Here is a 13,376-nt window from a genome sequence, read left to right on the forward strand (position 1 = left end):
CTGTAAAGCAAAAATAAATTTATTTTGAACTTTTTTTTTCACAGATTCGGTTTTTATTTTGAAACCCTTATTTTATACGTCACAGTTAATTCCAATTTGCATGGCACAAATATTAAAATATAGGCCTTGGCTAGATGAAACATAGGCTATACACATATTTTAAATACTTCGTTTAGGTACATAAAAGTATAAAATAAAACTAATTAACTGCATTGTACTTATGCAAGGACTTAAAGAAAACAGCGAGTGATTACAGAGTTTTGGTGATGAAGGTTTTGTCATTTGTATAAATACACATTTTAAACCCTTATGTGATAACTGGAACTTAATTAGCTTTCTTTTAAACTGTAAACAGTTGTAAAACCTTGTGCTCTGTGCAGGTTGACCAGCAGTGACTGTTGACAAGTCAGATCTCTGTGAACCGGTCCCCCCCCCCCCCCCCCCCCCCCCATTCCTCCTTGCCACTTTGCGTAACGCGCACGGCGGCCTCTGATTGGCTGCCGGCGGACTCCCGGACCAAGTCGCTCTCCTCGGTGCTGAAATCGCTGCTCGTCGTGACAATGTAACCGGCGATGAGGTCAGACGGAACACCGGCCAAGAAAACACCAAAATGGATGATGACCTGTTTCAGCTGAGGCAACTTCCGTGAGTAGACCTCAGTTTGCACATCGGTGACGTTTTGTTTTCAGTCATAAAACGCGTTTGTCGGATGCGTCGCCCTCTGACTGATCCGTGTTTGTTTCATTAGCTCACCGGACCACAAACGAGCAGCAAAGCAGCAGAAATTCATCTGGATAGGATATGCTAGACATGTTGGATTAAATATTAGAAAATGTTCCGTTTCTTCTGGCGGTGCAGTTTGTTTACATCCACAGCCTCTTCATATGTGATGAGAAACGTGCAGGTTCGCAGTGATTTTACCTTGTTTTGGTGTTTAGTGTCATGACTCAGAACATTATATGATGGATGTAAACCTTGGTGCACATAAATTAACAATTTAAACTTGAAAAACGATACATACAAGATACTGTATGTAGGGTCAGGGTTGGACAAACACCCACTTACATGTGCACTAACGCTGAACGCAAACGTGTGTCTTCTGTTGGAGTTATTTCAGTGGAGTAATTCCTGAAGAAAACTAAAAGAATAATTATTTTAAAATCCTTACATCTTAGCTGTAGCACTGATAATTCACATGGGGAAGAAGGCTATGTTGGGAAATTACTGTAATTAAGGATCCGCCAGCACACTCTATTCTCTTTGTAACTGTAACCATCAATTATCTGCATGTGGAACAAGATTATAGGTTACTTACCATCTGCATGTAAATATCTGGTCATTATGACCTAAGCTAGAGAGCTGTAAAATCTCCTGACATGGTTCTCACATTAAACTAGGATGCCACAAATTTTCACTGTTACAGCCAAAATGAAAGCATCAAGGCAACTTTTGAATGTTATGTGTGCTCAGATTTCACCTGACACTCGCTTCAAAACAGAAAATTCATTCTTCCTGCAACTTATTGCAAGCAGAACAAATGAACTTTTAGTTGTTTTCTATTTGTTTGCTTGTTTTCACAGCGTTGTCCGCTTCCGTCGCACAGGCGAGAGCACTCGCTCTGAGGAAGATGTTGAAAACCAAGAACAGGAAGTCAGGACAGCAGGGAGTGCTGATCTGGAGTCTGTGGCTCTTGCAGAAGGAGCGCCGGTGCCTCGAGAGTTTGCTAATCCAACTGACGGTGTGGCATAGAAGATTAGACACAACTCTAATAATATTTAATACAAGTAGATTACAGTGCTTCTTCTGTACGTTTAGACACGTTCATGGTAGAAGATGCTGTGGAGGCCATCGGCTTTGGGACCTTTCAATGGAAACTGTCCATCCTCACTGGTCTGTCTTGGGTGAGAACTGGTCAAGTACCAGATAAAATCACTACAACAGTTTTTTCTTTCTTTGCACACATTTTACTTTGGTATTTCTCTGTTCTCTGTTTGGTTAGATGGCTGATGCCATGGAGATGATGATCCTCAGTATCTTAGCTCCACAGCTTCACTGTGAATGGAGACTTCCAAGCCTTGAGGTGGCACTGCTCACATCGGTACTGGTTCTAAAAAGTCTTCAGAATTTGTCTGTTCTGGCACCCCCCCCCCCCCCCCCCCAAAAAAAAAAGCGCCTTACAACACAATCAGTCATTCACCCATTCACACACAGGGGATTGCTCCTAGAGATAGTTTGATGTGGATGAGAGCTTAGGGTTGACATCAGCTAAAACTGAAACTATCCTTGATGCAGGCGGTGTTCATTGGGATGATGATCAGCTCTTCTCTTTGGGGAAACATATCAGACAGATATGGCAGAAAGACGGTGAGTTTTGGTGAAAATCTGAATGACTGATTGGTCAATACTCCAACTTCTGAGCTTGAGCATATCACAAGATTTTCTGAGCCTAATGTAAAGCATGAACTGACATCTTTGCTTTGGTCACACACTAACAGGGTTTGACCATGAGTGTGTTTTGGACCATTTTCTATGGCCTCATGAGTGCGTTTGCTCCTATTTATGGGTGGATCTTGGTCCTCCGCGCGCTGGTGGGCTTTGGCATTGGAGGGGCACCGCAGTCGTGAGTTCTTGTCATTCATCACTTCCTAAAACAACAATAAAGAACTGAGCTGAGGATTAAACTGAAGTGTCCTTTTCTATAAGGGTGACCCTGTATGCTGAATTCCTTCCCATGAGATCCAGAGCCACATGCATCTTACTGATTGAGGTAGGAGTTTCCTTACACTACTGAATTTTCCCATTTAATATAATTTTGACCAAAAATACCCATCAACACTTTAAAAACCTGTGTTTTCTGATGTTTCAGATCTTTTGGGCTCTTGGCACTGTTTTTGAAGTCCTCTTGGCCATCCTGGTGATGCCCACTCTGGGCTGGCGCTGGCTGCTGGGCCTATCCACCATTCCTCTTTTCATATTTGCTATTCTATGTTATGTGAGTACATTTGTCCTGAGTGGTTGTGCAGCAGCACAGCTTTGTGACATGACATGCTTACATCTGGGCTTGTGTGTGGTAACAGTGGCTACCAGAGAGTGCTCGATACGATGTGCTGACTGGGAACCAGGAAAAGGCTCTGGCCACACTGAAACGCATCGCCACGGAGAATGGCGCCCCCATGCCTCTGGGAAAACTAATTGCTGCCAGACAGGTATGTTTTTTTGCCAGATACTGTACATGCATACACTGTAACTTAAGCACTGTTTTTAAAAGGCGTGTTGTTTTAAAATAGGAAGATCGTGGGAAGATTCAAGATTTATTTTCGTCGCACTTCCGCTGCACCACAGTACTGCTGTGGTTTATTTGGTAAACGAGTCATCCTCCTAAGTCTCCATCTTTTACGTCATGCTCATTTCAGTTAGTATTTTCTTCAAATTATCCTTCCTAATCTGTCTTTGCATGATTTCAATTTGGATCTCTGTCAGTGCAGGTTTGCTAACGCCTTCTCCTACTACGGGCTGGTGCTGCTCACCACAGAGCTGTTTCAGGAGGGAGGCGCGTGTGGAAGTGAGTCAGGCCGAGGAGAACAGTTATATTTCTGCAGGATGCATCACAAAAACATGACAGAACAACTGCTGTTTGCTTTTTAATATTTCCATCTAGCGTCCAAAGGTGACAAGAAGGAGCTCCGATGCAGCTTGGAGTGCAAATACCTGAATTCTGATGACTACAAAGACCTGCTGTGGACCACCTTATCTGAATTCCCAGGTAAATATCACTAAATTCAGTTTGATTTCACGTTCTCACTTACTTTTCAGTCAGAATGGGATGTTTAATGGCTTTTTCCAGCAGTTATTGTTTTATTTAGCATGAAATGAAGTAATTAATATTCTGATAAAATAATAACTGTCTTGCTGATTAAATAATTATCCACTAGATGCTGTTCAGCTCAACTTTTTCTCAGCTTGCTCCATTGTTGATATGAATAACAATGTTTTAACATTATTCTGGTGCATCATCTTTTATTTATGAGGTGATACATTTACTCTGCGTATGATGACATGTTCTGTTGATGTCCTGCAGGACTGCTGGTGACGCTGTGGGCTATCGATCGCCTGGGAAGGAGGAAGACCATGGCATTGTGTTTCCTAATCTTCTCTCTGTGCATCATTCCACTGTATGGCTGTGTTGGGAGGTAGAATCAGATTTGATTAGGCTTACTTGCAATTCACGAATTGTTTATCCTCCTCCATGGGCGCCCACTCACAACCGTTTATTCCTTGCAGAGCTTCCATGACTGTGTTAATTTTCATCGCCAGAGCATTCATCGCAGGAGGCTTTCAGGCTGCTTATGTTTACACTCCAGAGGTAACGGACATGCAGCGGCTTTAGCTTGTGTTGTGGAAAATGCAAAACAGCTCAAATCAGCTGCAGACAGAGCAGAAAATGGCTGGTGCTCCTGTATCTTCTGCAGGTTTATCCCACAGCGACCAGAGCTTTAGGTCTGGGAACGAGCAGTGGAATGGCCAGAGTCGGTGCACTCATCACTCCTTTTGTTGCACAGGTGAATCATCTTTGCGTAAACATGTTAGCAAAAAAATAAAAATGTTGATATAAAATTATACTATTGTAATAATATGGATAATGCTGTCGTCATTCTGAAGGTGATGTTGGAGTCCTCGGTCTACCTGGCCCTCTCAGTGTACTGCTGCTGCTGCCTCTTCGCAGCTGTCGCCTCCTGTGCTCTGCCCATTGAGACCACGGGCCGAGGCCTGCAGGAATCCAATCGTGAGTGGGGACAGGAGATGATTGGACACAAATCAGAGGGAGTCCCACACTCCAGCTCTGGCTCTCAGGGCTGAGAGCACGGTGGAAGACACACAACCAAAAAAGGACAGCAAAGGAAACGAAACAAAATCATGGAGGAAATCCAGTCAGCTCTCTGCCCTTCTTCTGTATTTCCTGTGTTTGGACACCAGAGCGGCATCAGAGAGCCTGGCAGCACAGTCCTTTCACATGTCACTGTAGTCTGTTTCCACCATTGCTGTCATGTTTAACTCCACACAGGGTGATTTAGAATGGCCAGATGACCCACACGAGTGTGAGAGCAAATGGTGATCAAAGTTTCCTGGGGGTGGGGGGGTGGGGGGTTCAAGTTCAAACCTTTTTTTTAAACAGGCTTAAAACAACTTAATCAGTTTGTAGGATCCACACTGAGAAAACAACTAGTTTTAGAATATTGATAACAAGATTGTCAGATGCACAGATTTAAACGCACTTTGTTACAAAAAAGTGTTTCGCAGAAGAAAAAGACAACTTCTCACAGCAGCTTTATGATGCATGTTATCATGCTACAGTCAGGCTGAGGGTTTATTTTTATCATTTTGGTAAGAAAGTTGGGTGAAAACATGAAGAGTACGGGTTTGAATTTTGAATCCATAAGTGAGCACATCAGCTAAAGCCTTCACCAGAGGATAAAACATGATGACAGTCTTATAGGTCTTTGAGCTGCCATGTTAACAGTATAGTACAAGAGGGACTTTTATTCTGAAAATCACCCTCCAAGACTGTCAGTTATGATGATTTGTGCTTTTTTACCATTTAGTCAGGTGATGGGATTGAGAACTCAGGTTTAATGATGGAACAAGACGCTTCTTACTGACCTTCCATAAAGTTTAGTCTGCCCTGATTGGATAATCTAAGCTGCATGACTGATCTTAAGTCATAATTTTTCCATTGGATCTGTTAAAACCTAAAAAAAATAAGCTAATAAAATCACAAATTTGTAACTAACCTCATGAGGATTTTAAGGCAGTTTTTTAATTAAAGGAGTGGTGGACTTGTGTAATCAATACATTTGTAGTGTTACCAAGTAGAAATGAATGCCTTGTAAGTTGTTTCGGGGGGGGGGGGGGGGGGGGGGGTCATATACTGGTGCACCATTTCACGGACCTTGCCTACATCACAGCTGAGCTTCAGACTGCTAGATTTTGCAGTCCTATTTCTTGTTATTTGGGCATCTCGCCGCAGAAACGATAAGAGTAACACCATTCTACCACTGACTTGCAACGTGATGTTTTATCTCCACAAACAAAGAGACATTCTCTGCTGTTTCCTGAACATTAAAACAGCCTATCCTGTTGTTAGTCATGGGTGAGTCTATGAATGTTAAGTGACAGTGTGACGTAAATCCGTATTTTCAAATCCTAGAGTTTCATTGTCTATTTTCTATCAGACGCTAATGCAGGAGATGGATGTAGGCTATTTTCATTTTCAGTCTCAAAAACTCAGAGTGACTGATTATAATCAGAAAAAAACATCTAGAAAATGTTTTTTCAATCAACCACACCTTTAAAAATAAAGTAATAATAAACTGAACATAACTAGATAAGAAAAAATGTTCCTGCTTCTGAGAGAGGCTTCAGCACTCCCCCAGACTCTGCCCTGACCTCCACCTGGATGTGACGCTGTCTCTATAAATAATGTGTAAGTACTCGGTTCAGAAGATGTCTTTGCTCTTGGTTGCAACAAAGGTGGACGCGGAGACAGATTACCAAGCACTGGTCCGTCTGCAGGCCCGTGGAGCTGCGATAAGCATCTGCGTGCACAGATCCTTGTCAATGCACTGGATGGAAATGTGTATGATAAAGCAGTAAATAACCTTTCAAAAACACAAAGTGGATTCACGTTTTTATTACAAAATTTAAAGTAATTATTTTATCGTTTGGAAAAATAAATGCTTTTAGTACTATTGATGTAGTTTTTATTCTAACTAAATGTGGCTCCATTTAAGCAGTTTCATTCAATTTTATATTACTGTAGTGTTATTACCACTCATTTGTCAATTTACTGTGTTTATATTTCCATTAGAAGTGCTTGTGCCTAAGAGTGAACTATTCACAGCTACTGAACACTAAACTACAGCTGAGCTTTAGGACAATTTCCTTTCTGCTCCAAGATCTGACCGAAGAGCCTCGCTGCCTCCTGGGCGCAGCCTCGATGGATGGTAAGTCCAAATCCTCCATGACCGTAGTTGTGTATCACCTGGATGAGGGATACTGTGGGTTAGAACTGCTAAATAACAAGATGTTTGTCTAAGTAAAGCTGTTTAATCGTTTAACCTCTATTGTAGATGCACCGGACCGTATGGTCTCCCGCTCCAGCCTGACTTTACTGCGAGCTGGTCTGAGACCTGCCCAGTCCTCGACTATTCTGGCATGCTGAGGAGGGGAAAAACAAGACACATGCAGTAGCAAGTCACTTAGGTATAATTAGGAGAAAGCTCTCTCCTATGATGATACTTCACCACATATCTAAAATAAACGGTTAAATAATTAAAGATGCATTATGTATGAAGAATGACATCCTATGGTCAGATTTGGGTAATGCAGCCCATTTTCAAAACGCACGAGTAACTTTCTCACTACTGTCCAGTGAGTTTCATGGCGGTTGCCAGTTACGGATCAGGGGCCTCATTTATCAAACATTGCGTAGAATCCTTACTAAAACCTTACTTAAGCTCAGCAAAAAAAAAAAAAGTACTTACGCGAAGTAGGTTTGTGATCTAACAAACATGGGAGTACACACAGCTGCACGCAATCTCAGCTTCATCAATCGGAGACTAACGAGAATGTTTCTCAGCTGCATTTTAGTCACATCCCGCCCTCACCACGCCCACTTACTGCCATAAATAGTCAATGCAAAGTTCCTTGTGGATCTCATGCATATACATAAGCCGGCTGTTGCAGCGTTGCGCCAATGACAATGGCGACCGTAGATCAAGGCAGATCAAGGAAGCGCAATTTCACAGAAGCAGAAATTGAGGTACCTGTGGGTGAGGTGGAGAAATGAAAGGAAGTGCTTTTGCAAAAAAAAATAAGAGAAAATCCACAGAGTGGTACAGCGTTGCTGAAGCCGTCAACGTTGTGAATTCTTCAGAGAGATCTGTGGTGGATATTAAAAAAAAAAGGTCCAATTGACATTCGATTGCCAGGTGAAAGTCACGCACGCTGATGCACTAACCAGTCAGCCAAACAGAGATCTCCCCTGTACAACTGGCCAGGGCGCATGATCAATCGGGTCACAGTGACACCGTCACAGACGCATGACATTCTGTCTCAATCTGCCCCTGCTGATATTCTGCATTCCATATTCCACACTTCAGTGTGTGTGTGTGTGTGTGTGTGTGTGTGTGTGTGTGTGCACGCACGTGTGTGAGTGTGCGAGCATGTGTGTGTGTGTACGCGCGCATGTGTGTGTGTGCGTGTGGGAGGGCCTTGTTCTGTGTGAAAACAAAGCAGTACAAGTGATAATGCTGCAGGATTTCATAATTTTATCCTTCTCAGCAGCAGCACTGCAGGTGCTCTCCATGTCCAAAATGTGCGTAAGCCAGGTCCTTAGTCAACTTAAAGTTGCGCACATTTTTCCACTAAGTTTTCTTCCATAAATCCCAAAGTTTGCGTGGAAAGTTGCTTACAGTTTTCCGACCCTGTTTTGTGTGTAAGCAAGCTTGATAAATGAGGCCCCTGCACCAGAAGATTCTAGGTGATAATTACGGAGTCAATCGCAGTAAGTTGATAAGTAAATCAACACATTTCTTGGTAACCCAGACTTCACACTGGAGACATCAGCAATGCAGAATGTCGTGGCTGCAAAAAGAATCCATTATAGTCTATGGGTTGAACCAAACCAGTCGCGATGTGTACATTTTCAGGCTCACCCCAGAAGCAGCACACTGTGGCACACTGCTAAAGGTAGGATTAGGTTCTATTTTTGCTGCGAGCCACAGTTAACAGGGCTAGATGGTAAATCACACACGGTGTCAGTGTAAAACATCTAGTAATGTTTAAAAGACTTTTGCAGAGATGCGATTTCATATTTATGTAGATTACGTCAATACATGTGACCTAACGGCTTATTTATTCCCATCATTTTTTGAGGAGTGCAACAATGTGTTTTTCATTGCTTTAATCCTGGCAGTGGAGAGGAACAACATTATATACAACATCAAACAATGATATCAAACATGATTTCTTCTTCTTTTTGGTTTAACGACGGATGGCATTAAACAAACCATGACCGTTGAAGACCGTTGGGGATTTTGGGATTGTATGGCTCCGTGCTTTTCCCTCCAGGCTTTTCAGGACCTTGGACAGGTCCTCAGTCAGGCTGGCCTCCGCCTCGGCCCGCCTCCTCTGTACCAGCTGCAACCAATGCCTCAATGAAGACCACTAGTTTAAAAGGACTCATGTTTCAGTCTTCGGGGAGAGACTCACAGACTAAACCTCTGTCTTTCTCTCCTCGGTTAGATTTGTGTGATATTCGAGTAGCTTTGACTAGAATGTGAATAATAATTAGTAACCGTTTGTTCGTGTAGAGATCCCGTTTGGTTCTGCCCCAGTGAGGCCTTTTCGTTTTCGTTTTCAGCTTTGTAGCTTGCTTTTCGTTTATACCCATTTGAATATTGATAGCCGTCGAGATTTGGTTTTTAGTTAGTTCCGGCTCTTTGTTTTTCTTTTTAGATCTATATTTATTCTCGTGTTTTCTTCCCTGGGACTGTTTGTCCCAGGTGTTTTGAGTTATCTCCGTCGTGTGTTTTGCTTAGTTACATTAAATTTGAACTTTTCCAGTCTAGGACTGTGTATTTTGGTTTGAGTTTTGTAAAAATAAATCACGTATTTACACTCACCCCTCCTTTCTCCGCATCAGTTTTTATGTTACCCCTTACCACAACGCCTAACACTCAGGGTTTGTAACAGGGATCTTGCGAGTCTGGCGATGAGGATGGTGGAGAAGCCGCTCGGCAATTGAGACTCTCCTGATGCAGATTGCTGCGTAGCGAAGCATGCGAGTAAACCGTTCTGCTACCGTTGCGCATCGCTGATGTCTCCAGTGTGAAGTTATAGTAATATCGAGTTGTTGGTAATTGGAAAAGTAGCTTAAGATAGTTTTAGACCTGATTATTTGTTGCTAATTCACCGGTAACATTGTTAGCTCAATGTTAGCTTTTAGCTTCTTTACCTGACATTGGAGTAAAACAAAAAGATGCTGTGGCTTCTAAGGGGTACAAGAACTAACTTCTGGGTCGCTCCTGTTTACTGACTTAGGATCTTTACAAAATGCAGCTGCGTTTGCCGGCGCAGACTGCAGGCTCACAGATTGTTAACAAAGACCCTCTTTGGCCATTTTGAAAAGAAAATCTGACAACCCCTCTGCCGGGGAACCTTCCTTCCAACTTAGACTATTTTGTGATTATTTCACAGTAACATTCTTACGCTCATTATTAATAATTAATTGTAGCAGAGGCAGGATGTCTTTTCTCAGCTCTTTTTCACCTTGAGACTCGGCTCCAGCTGACAAGCGTATTCCCAGATATGTTTATGATCGGTGGAGTTGTTCTGTTCGCTCCAGTTCCCGACCTGGAAACATCCTCCAACTGTCACAAGACGACTCCTGCAGACACAGAAATGATGACAACTGCTCTTTCACTTTCTGCTTCTAAACCAAATATATGTGGTCAGAAAAACGAATTAAGCACGTGAATTGTATAGTTTTTAATCAACGTTGTGTTACGGGAACTACCCTGGAATGATATATGGAGTGTTGTAGGTTCCAGCTTTATTGCTGTGGGTGATAATCCAGTGTTTCAGCCATGGAGCGTCCACCTTAAACACAAAGAAAAGTTAAAGAGCTTTGATGCATTCTGTATAAACTTAAAGCTTCTCGCACTCACCTTTATGATTTGGCCACGGCCCGGTTTAAGATCCGGGTCCGGCTGGAGCTCTCCTGATCTGACCCCGGTGCAGTTTACGATCACGTCTGCCCCCGAATCAGACAGCTAAAACCAGCCAGGGGCAGTTAGAGACAAAACTGTTACGAGATAACATTCTGAATAAAAACATGATGAGATGTTTGAATGGAAGCAGCTCTTTTCATCTGTAGTGATGAAAAACACCCACTGACCTCTTTAAAGGACTTGATCGTCTTGTGATGAAATTTGACACCTCTTTCTTTCAACCTACAACAAAGTTTGAACATTATAAAAACAAAAAAATATTTTACTCACAATAAAAAACAGAAAATGGAAGATTTTTCATGATAAAAATCACAAGATGCTCATGTGCACAAAACATTTTTTATTAATGATAAAAAAGTAAATAATAAAATCAAATTACACAAGATCAAATTGAAATTTAAAAGAAAAAAAGGTCATGTGTATAGTTAATTATCAGATGGCAACCCAATAATGCACGCAGCATTTTATATGTAAGTCTGTGGATAAAGTAAAACAGCCGTTTTTGTTTTTATCAGAGTAGAAAAAAGGAGCACAAATCGACCCAAACAGCTTTTATATCAAATGCACCAAACTAAATGACCTCGTATCATTAAATGTTGAATAATGCAACCGCAGAAAAACGGGAGAGTTCACTCACCAGTCCATCAGCCACGGTAGGTAGGATTTACCTTCCACCATGAGGGCTGTGTTAAACCAGCCATACCTGGACAAAAGTAGCGTGTCAGTCAACATTGGACATGAAGGAGACCAACTCGTCCATTTTTGTGTCCCATTTTCAGTAATTGGTGCTTATTTAATCTATTACCAAACAGGGAAAAATATAAACACAGCAGCTGCTACAATTTATTTAGACCAAAAATGTTCATTTAAATTGTTTTACTAGCTTTTTTGAGTGTTCAAGTTTGTAATGATAAATAAATGTTTATGTAAGTTAAGCAATTGTGGCTTTGTTTGTGCAAATCTAAATACTGATAATGATGGCACACATATTCGTGCATGAGTTCACTGCACCACTCAGATTAACCCTGGTCTTATATAAAACAGCAGCGGTTCTAGTTTAACGGGTCTCGCAGGGAGAACTCACTTGTATCCAGGAAACATCTGCAGCTCCCTGTCAGTGAGCTCTCTGAAGCCCAGAACGATGTCCTTAAATGAAGGCTCCTGCAGTCAGTAACAAATTATTTACACTCAGACCACAGCAGGAGAAACACACAGCTGAGTTAGCATTAAGGATCTCCATTGGTGCAAACCTAACCCTGACTGAGGCCTCTTGATTGGTGTTTATTAACCATCCCTTGTGTTGCTGAACAACGATTTACTGGAGTTCACCTGAAAACCGTTGGACTTTATTATCTATGGTGAACTGATAAACTTATGTAATGATCTATTTGGCTGTTACACTTTCTCGCTGCAGGGGTTATTTGTTCTTGTAAAAAGTTATGGACAGCTCTTATGTTTCCTATTTATAGACACATTTCCAAAGATCAAAGCAGCACTAACCGGAGTAGGCTCCTCACAGAGGTTGTAGCCCGACTGAAGAAAGATTCCCATTTTTATAGAATCCGGAGAGCTGAGCCATTTCAGCAAGTAGTCAAAGGTCATCTTATTCCACATGCTAAAGGTGATGACACACATGGGGGTTAATATGGAGTCAGTAGAGAGGAACCTAAGGTTGCAGGAGCAGAGGCTGCACTCACGTCTCCTGGATGTTGCCCTTATCGTGGAGGTAGGGCTGCCAGAAGCCAGCGGCTCCATCGCTGGTGGTCAGGGGAGTGAAGCGGTCTGCGTACACCTCAATGGTCAGAGGACTGACTGTGGAGTGGAACTGCTGGTAGATGCTCTGAGCTGTTGACAGGCCAATGACTCCAGCTCCGATCACTGCCACCCGCATCTCTGCACTAAAACACAACTGTTACCCACCTGTGTGCACAGGTACACTCCGAACAGGTGGTGAGGAGATTTAAGTCTGGAAAAGCTGCCATTCTATTAGATTATTTCTATCTGATTATAATGCTGATTATTTTAGACAGTTGTGAATGAAATTAGAGATGAACTGACATGATTTAAGAAATGAATCCCCATGATAATAATTTGAAAGTTAGTCATGGATACCCTGCATAATGGATTGTGCAACATGCAAGATAAATATGGATTTTTGGTTTCAAGAATAAACAGAATTATAGAAAGTTACTAAAACTTGCGACAGAGCTGCAAGAGCTACAGAGTGTCAAGATCATTTACTGAAATACATAAAGCAGACGTGTCGGAAAAGTTTAGCCTTACCTCAGATCAGCTTCAGGCCACCACAGGAATTCTCACTGGGGATCACATGGGAGGGCGGAGCCTGCTGCTGCGTTCACGTCTCCTCGGTCTAAAACACAATCAGAATGAGGAGACAAAAACCAAAACCTAACATGTCACAGGGACACAAATGCTAGCTGTTGCACGAAAGGGTTAAAACATGCATTTATTTGTCATTTTTAAGGTGGTATGAGTTAATATGGTTGAAGGTTTCAACTGTTTCCGCCTCTGTCAGCAGGGCAGAGTGGCTACCATTGCAGCTCATCATCATCAGTGTGTGAAGGT

General features: G+C 42.2%; 2 protein-coding genes across 2 annotated transcripts; one reads left to right on the forward strand and one right to left on the reverse strand.

Annotated features, from left to right (window-relative positions):
- The first annotated feature begins 497 nt into the window (after positions 1-497).
- On the forward strand, positions 498-5,788 carry svopa (SV2 related protein a). The gene is made up of 16 exons (XM_015972656.3): positions 498-645; positions 1,581-1,738; positions 1,816-1,901; positions 2,000-2,098; positions 2,293-2,364; positions 2,496-2,620; positions 2,704-2,767; positions 2,867-2,992; positions 3,078-3,206; positions 3,288-3,361; positions 3,486-3,562; positions 3,659-3,763; positions 4,079-4,190; positions 4,282-4,363; positions 4,470-4,559; positions 4,660-5,788. Exons 1-16 carry the CDS (start codon positions 611-613, stop codon positions 4,855-4,857), a joined length of 1,632 nt encoding a protein of 543 aa, XP_015828142.3. The 5' UTR covers positions 498-610; the 3' UTR covers positions 4,858-5,788.
- An 885-nt stretch (positions 5,789-6,673) lies between these two features.
- Positions 6,674-13,190, reverse strand: LOC107393981 (D-amino-acid oxidase). Its single transcript, XM_015972657.3, has 11 exons — positions 13,074-13,190; positions 12,488-12,688; positions 12,291-12,405; positions 11,875-11,951; positions 11,428-11,493; positions 10,958-11,012; positions 10,728-10,832; positions 10,577-10,659; positions 10,330-10,447; positions 7,117-7,215; positions 6,674-7,039 (listed from the first exon to the last, which is right to left on the reverse strand). The coding sequence occupies exons 2-11, from the start codon at positions 12,679-12,681 to the stop codon at positions 6,914-6,916; spliced, it is 1,038 nt and encodes a 345-aa protein (XP_015828143.1). The 5' UTR covers positions 12,682-12,688; positions 13,074-13,190; the 3' UTR covers positions 6,674-6,913.
- Between the last annotated feature and the right edge of the window lie 186 nt (positions 13,191-13,376).

The sequence above is a fragment of the Nothobranchius furzeri genome, chromosome 17 (assembly GCF_043380555.1).
Source record: "Nothobranchius furzeri strain GRZ-AD chromosome 17, NfurGRZ-RIMD1, whole genome shotgun sequence".
Classification (NCBI taxonomy): domain Eukaryota; kingdom Metazoa; phylum Chordata; class Actinopteri; order Cyprinodontiformes; family Nothobranchiidae; genus Nothobranchius; species Nothobranchius furzeri.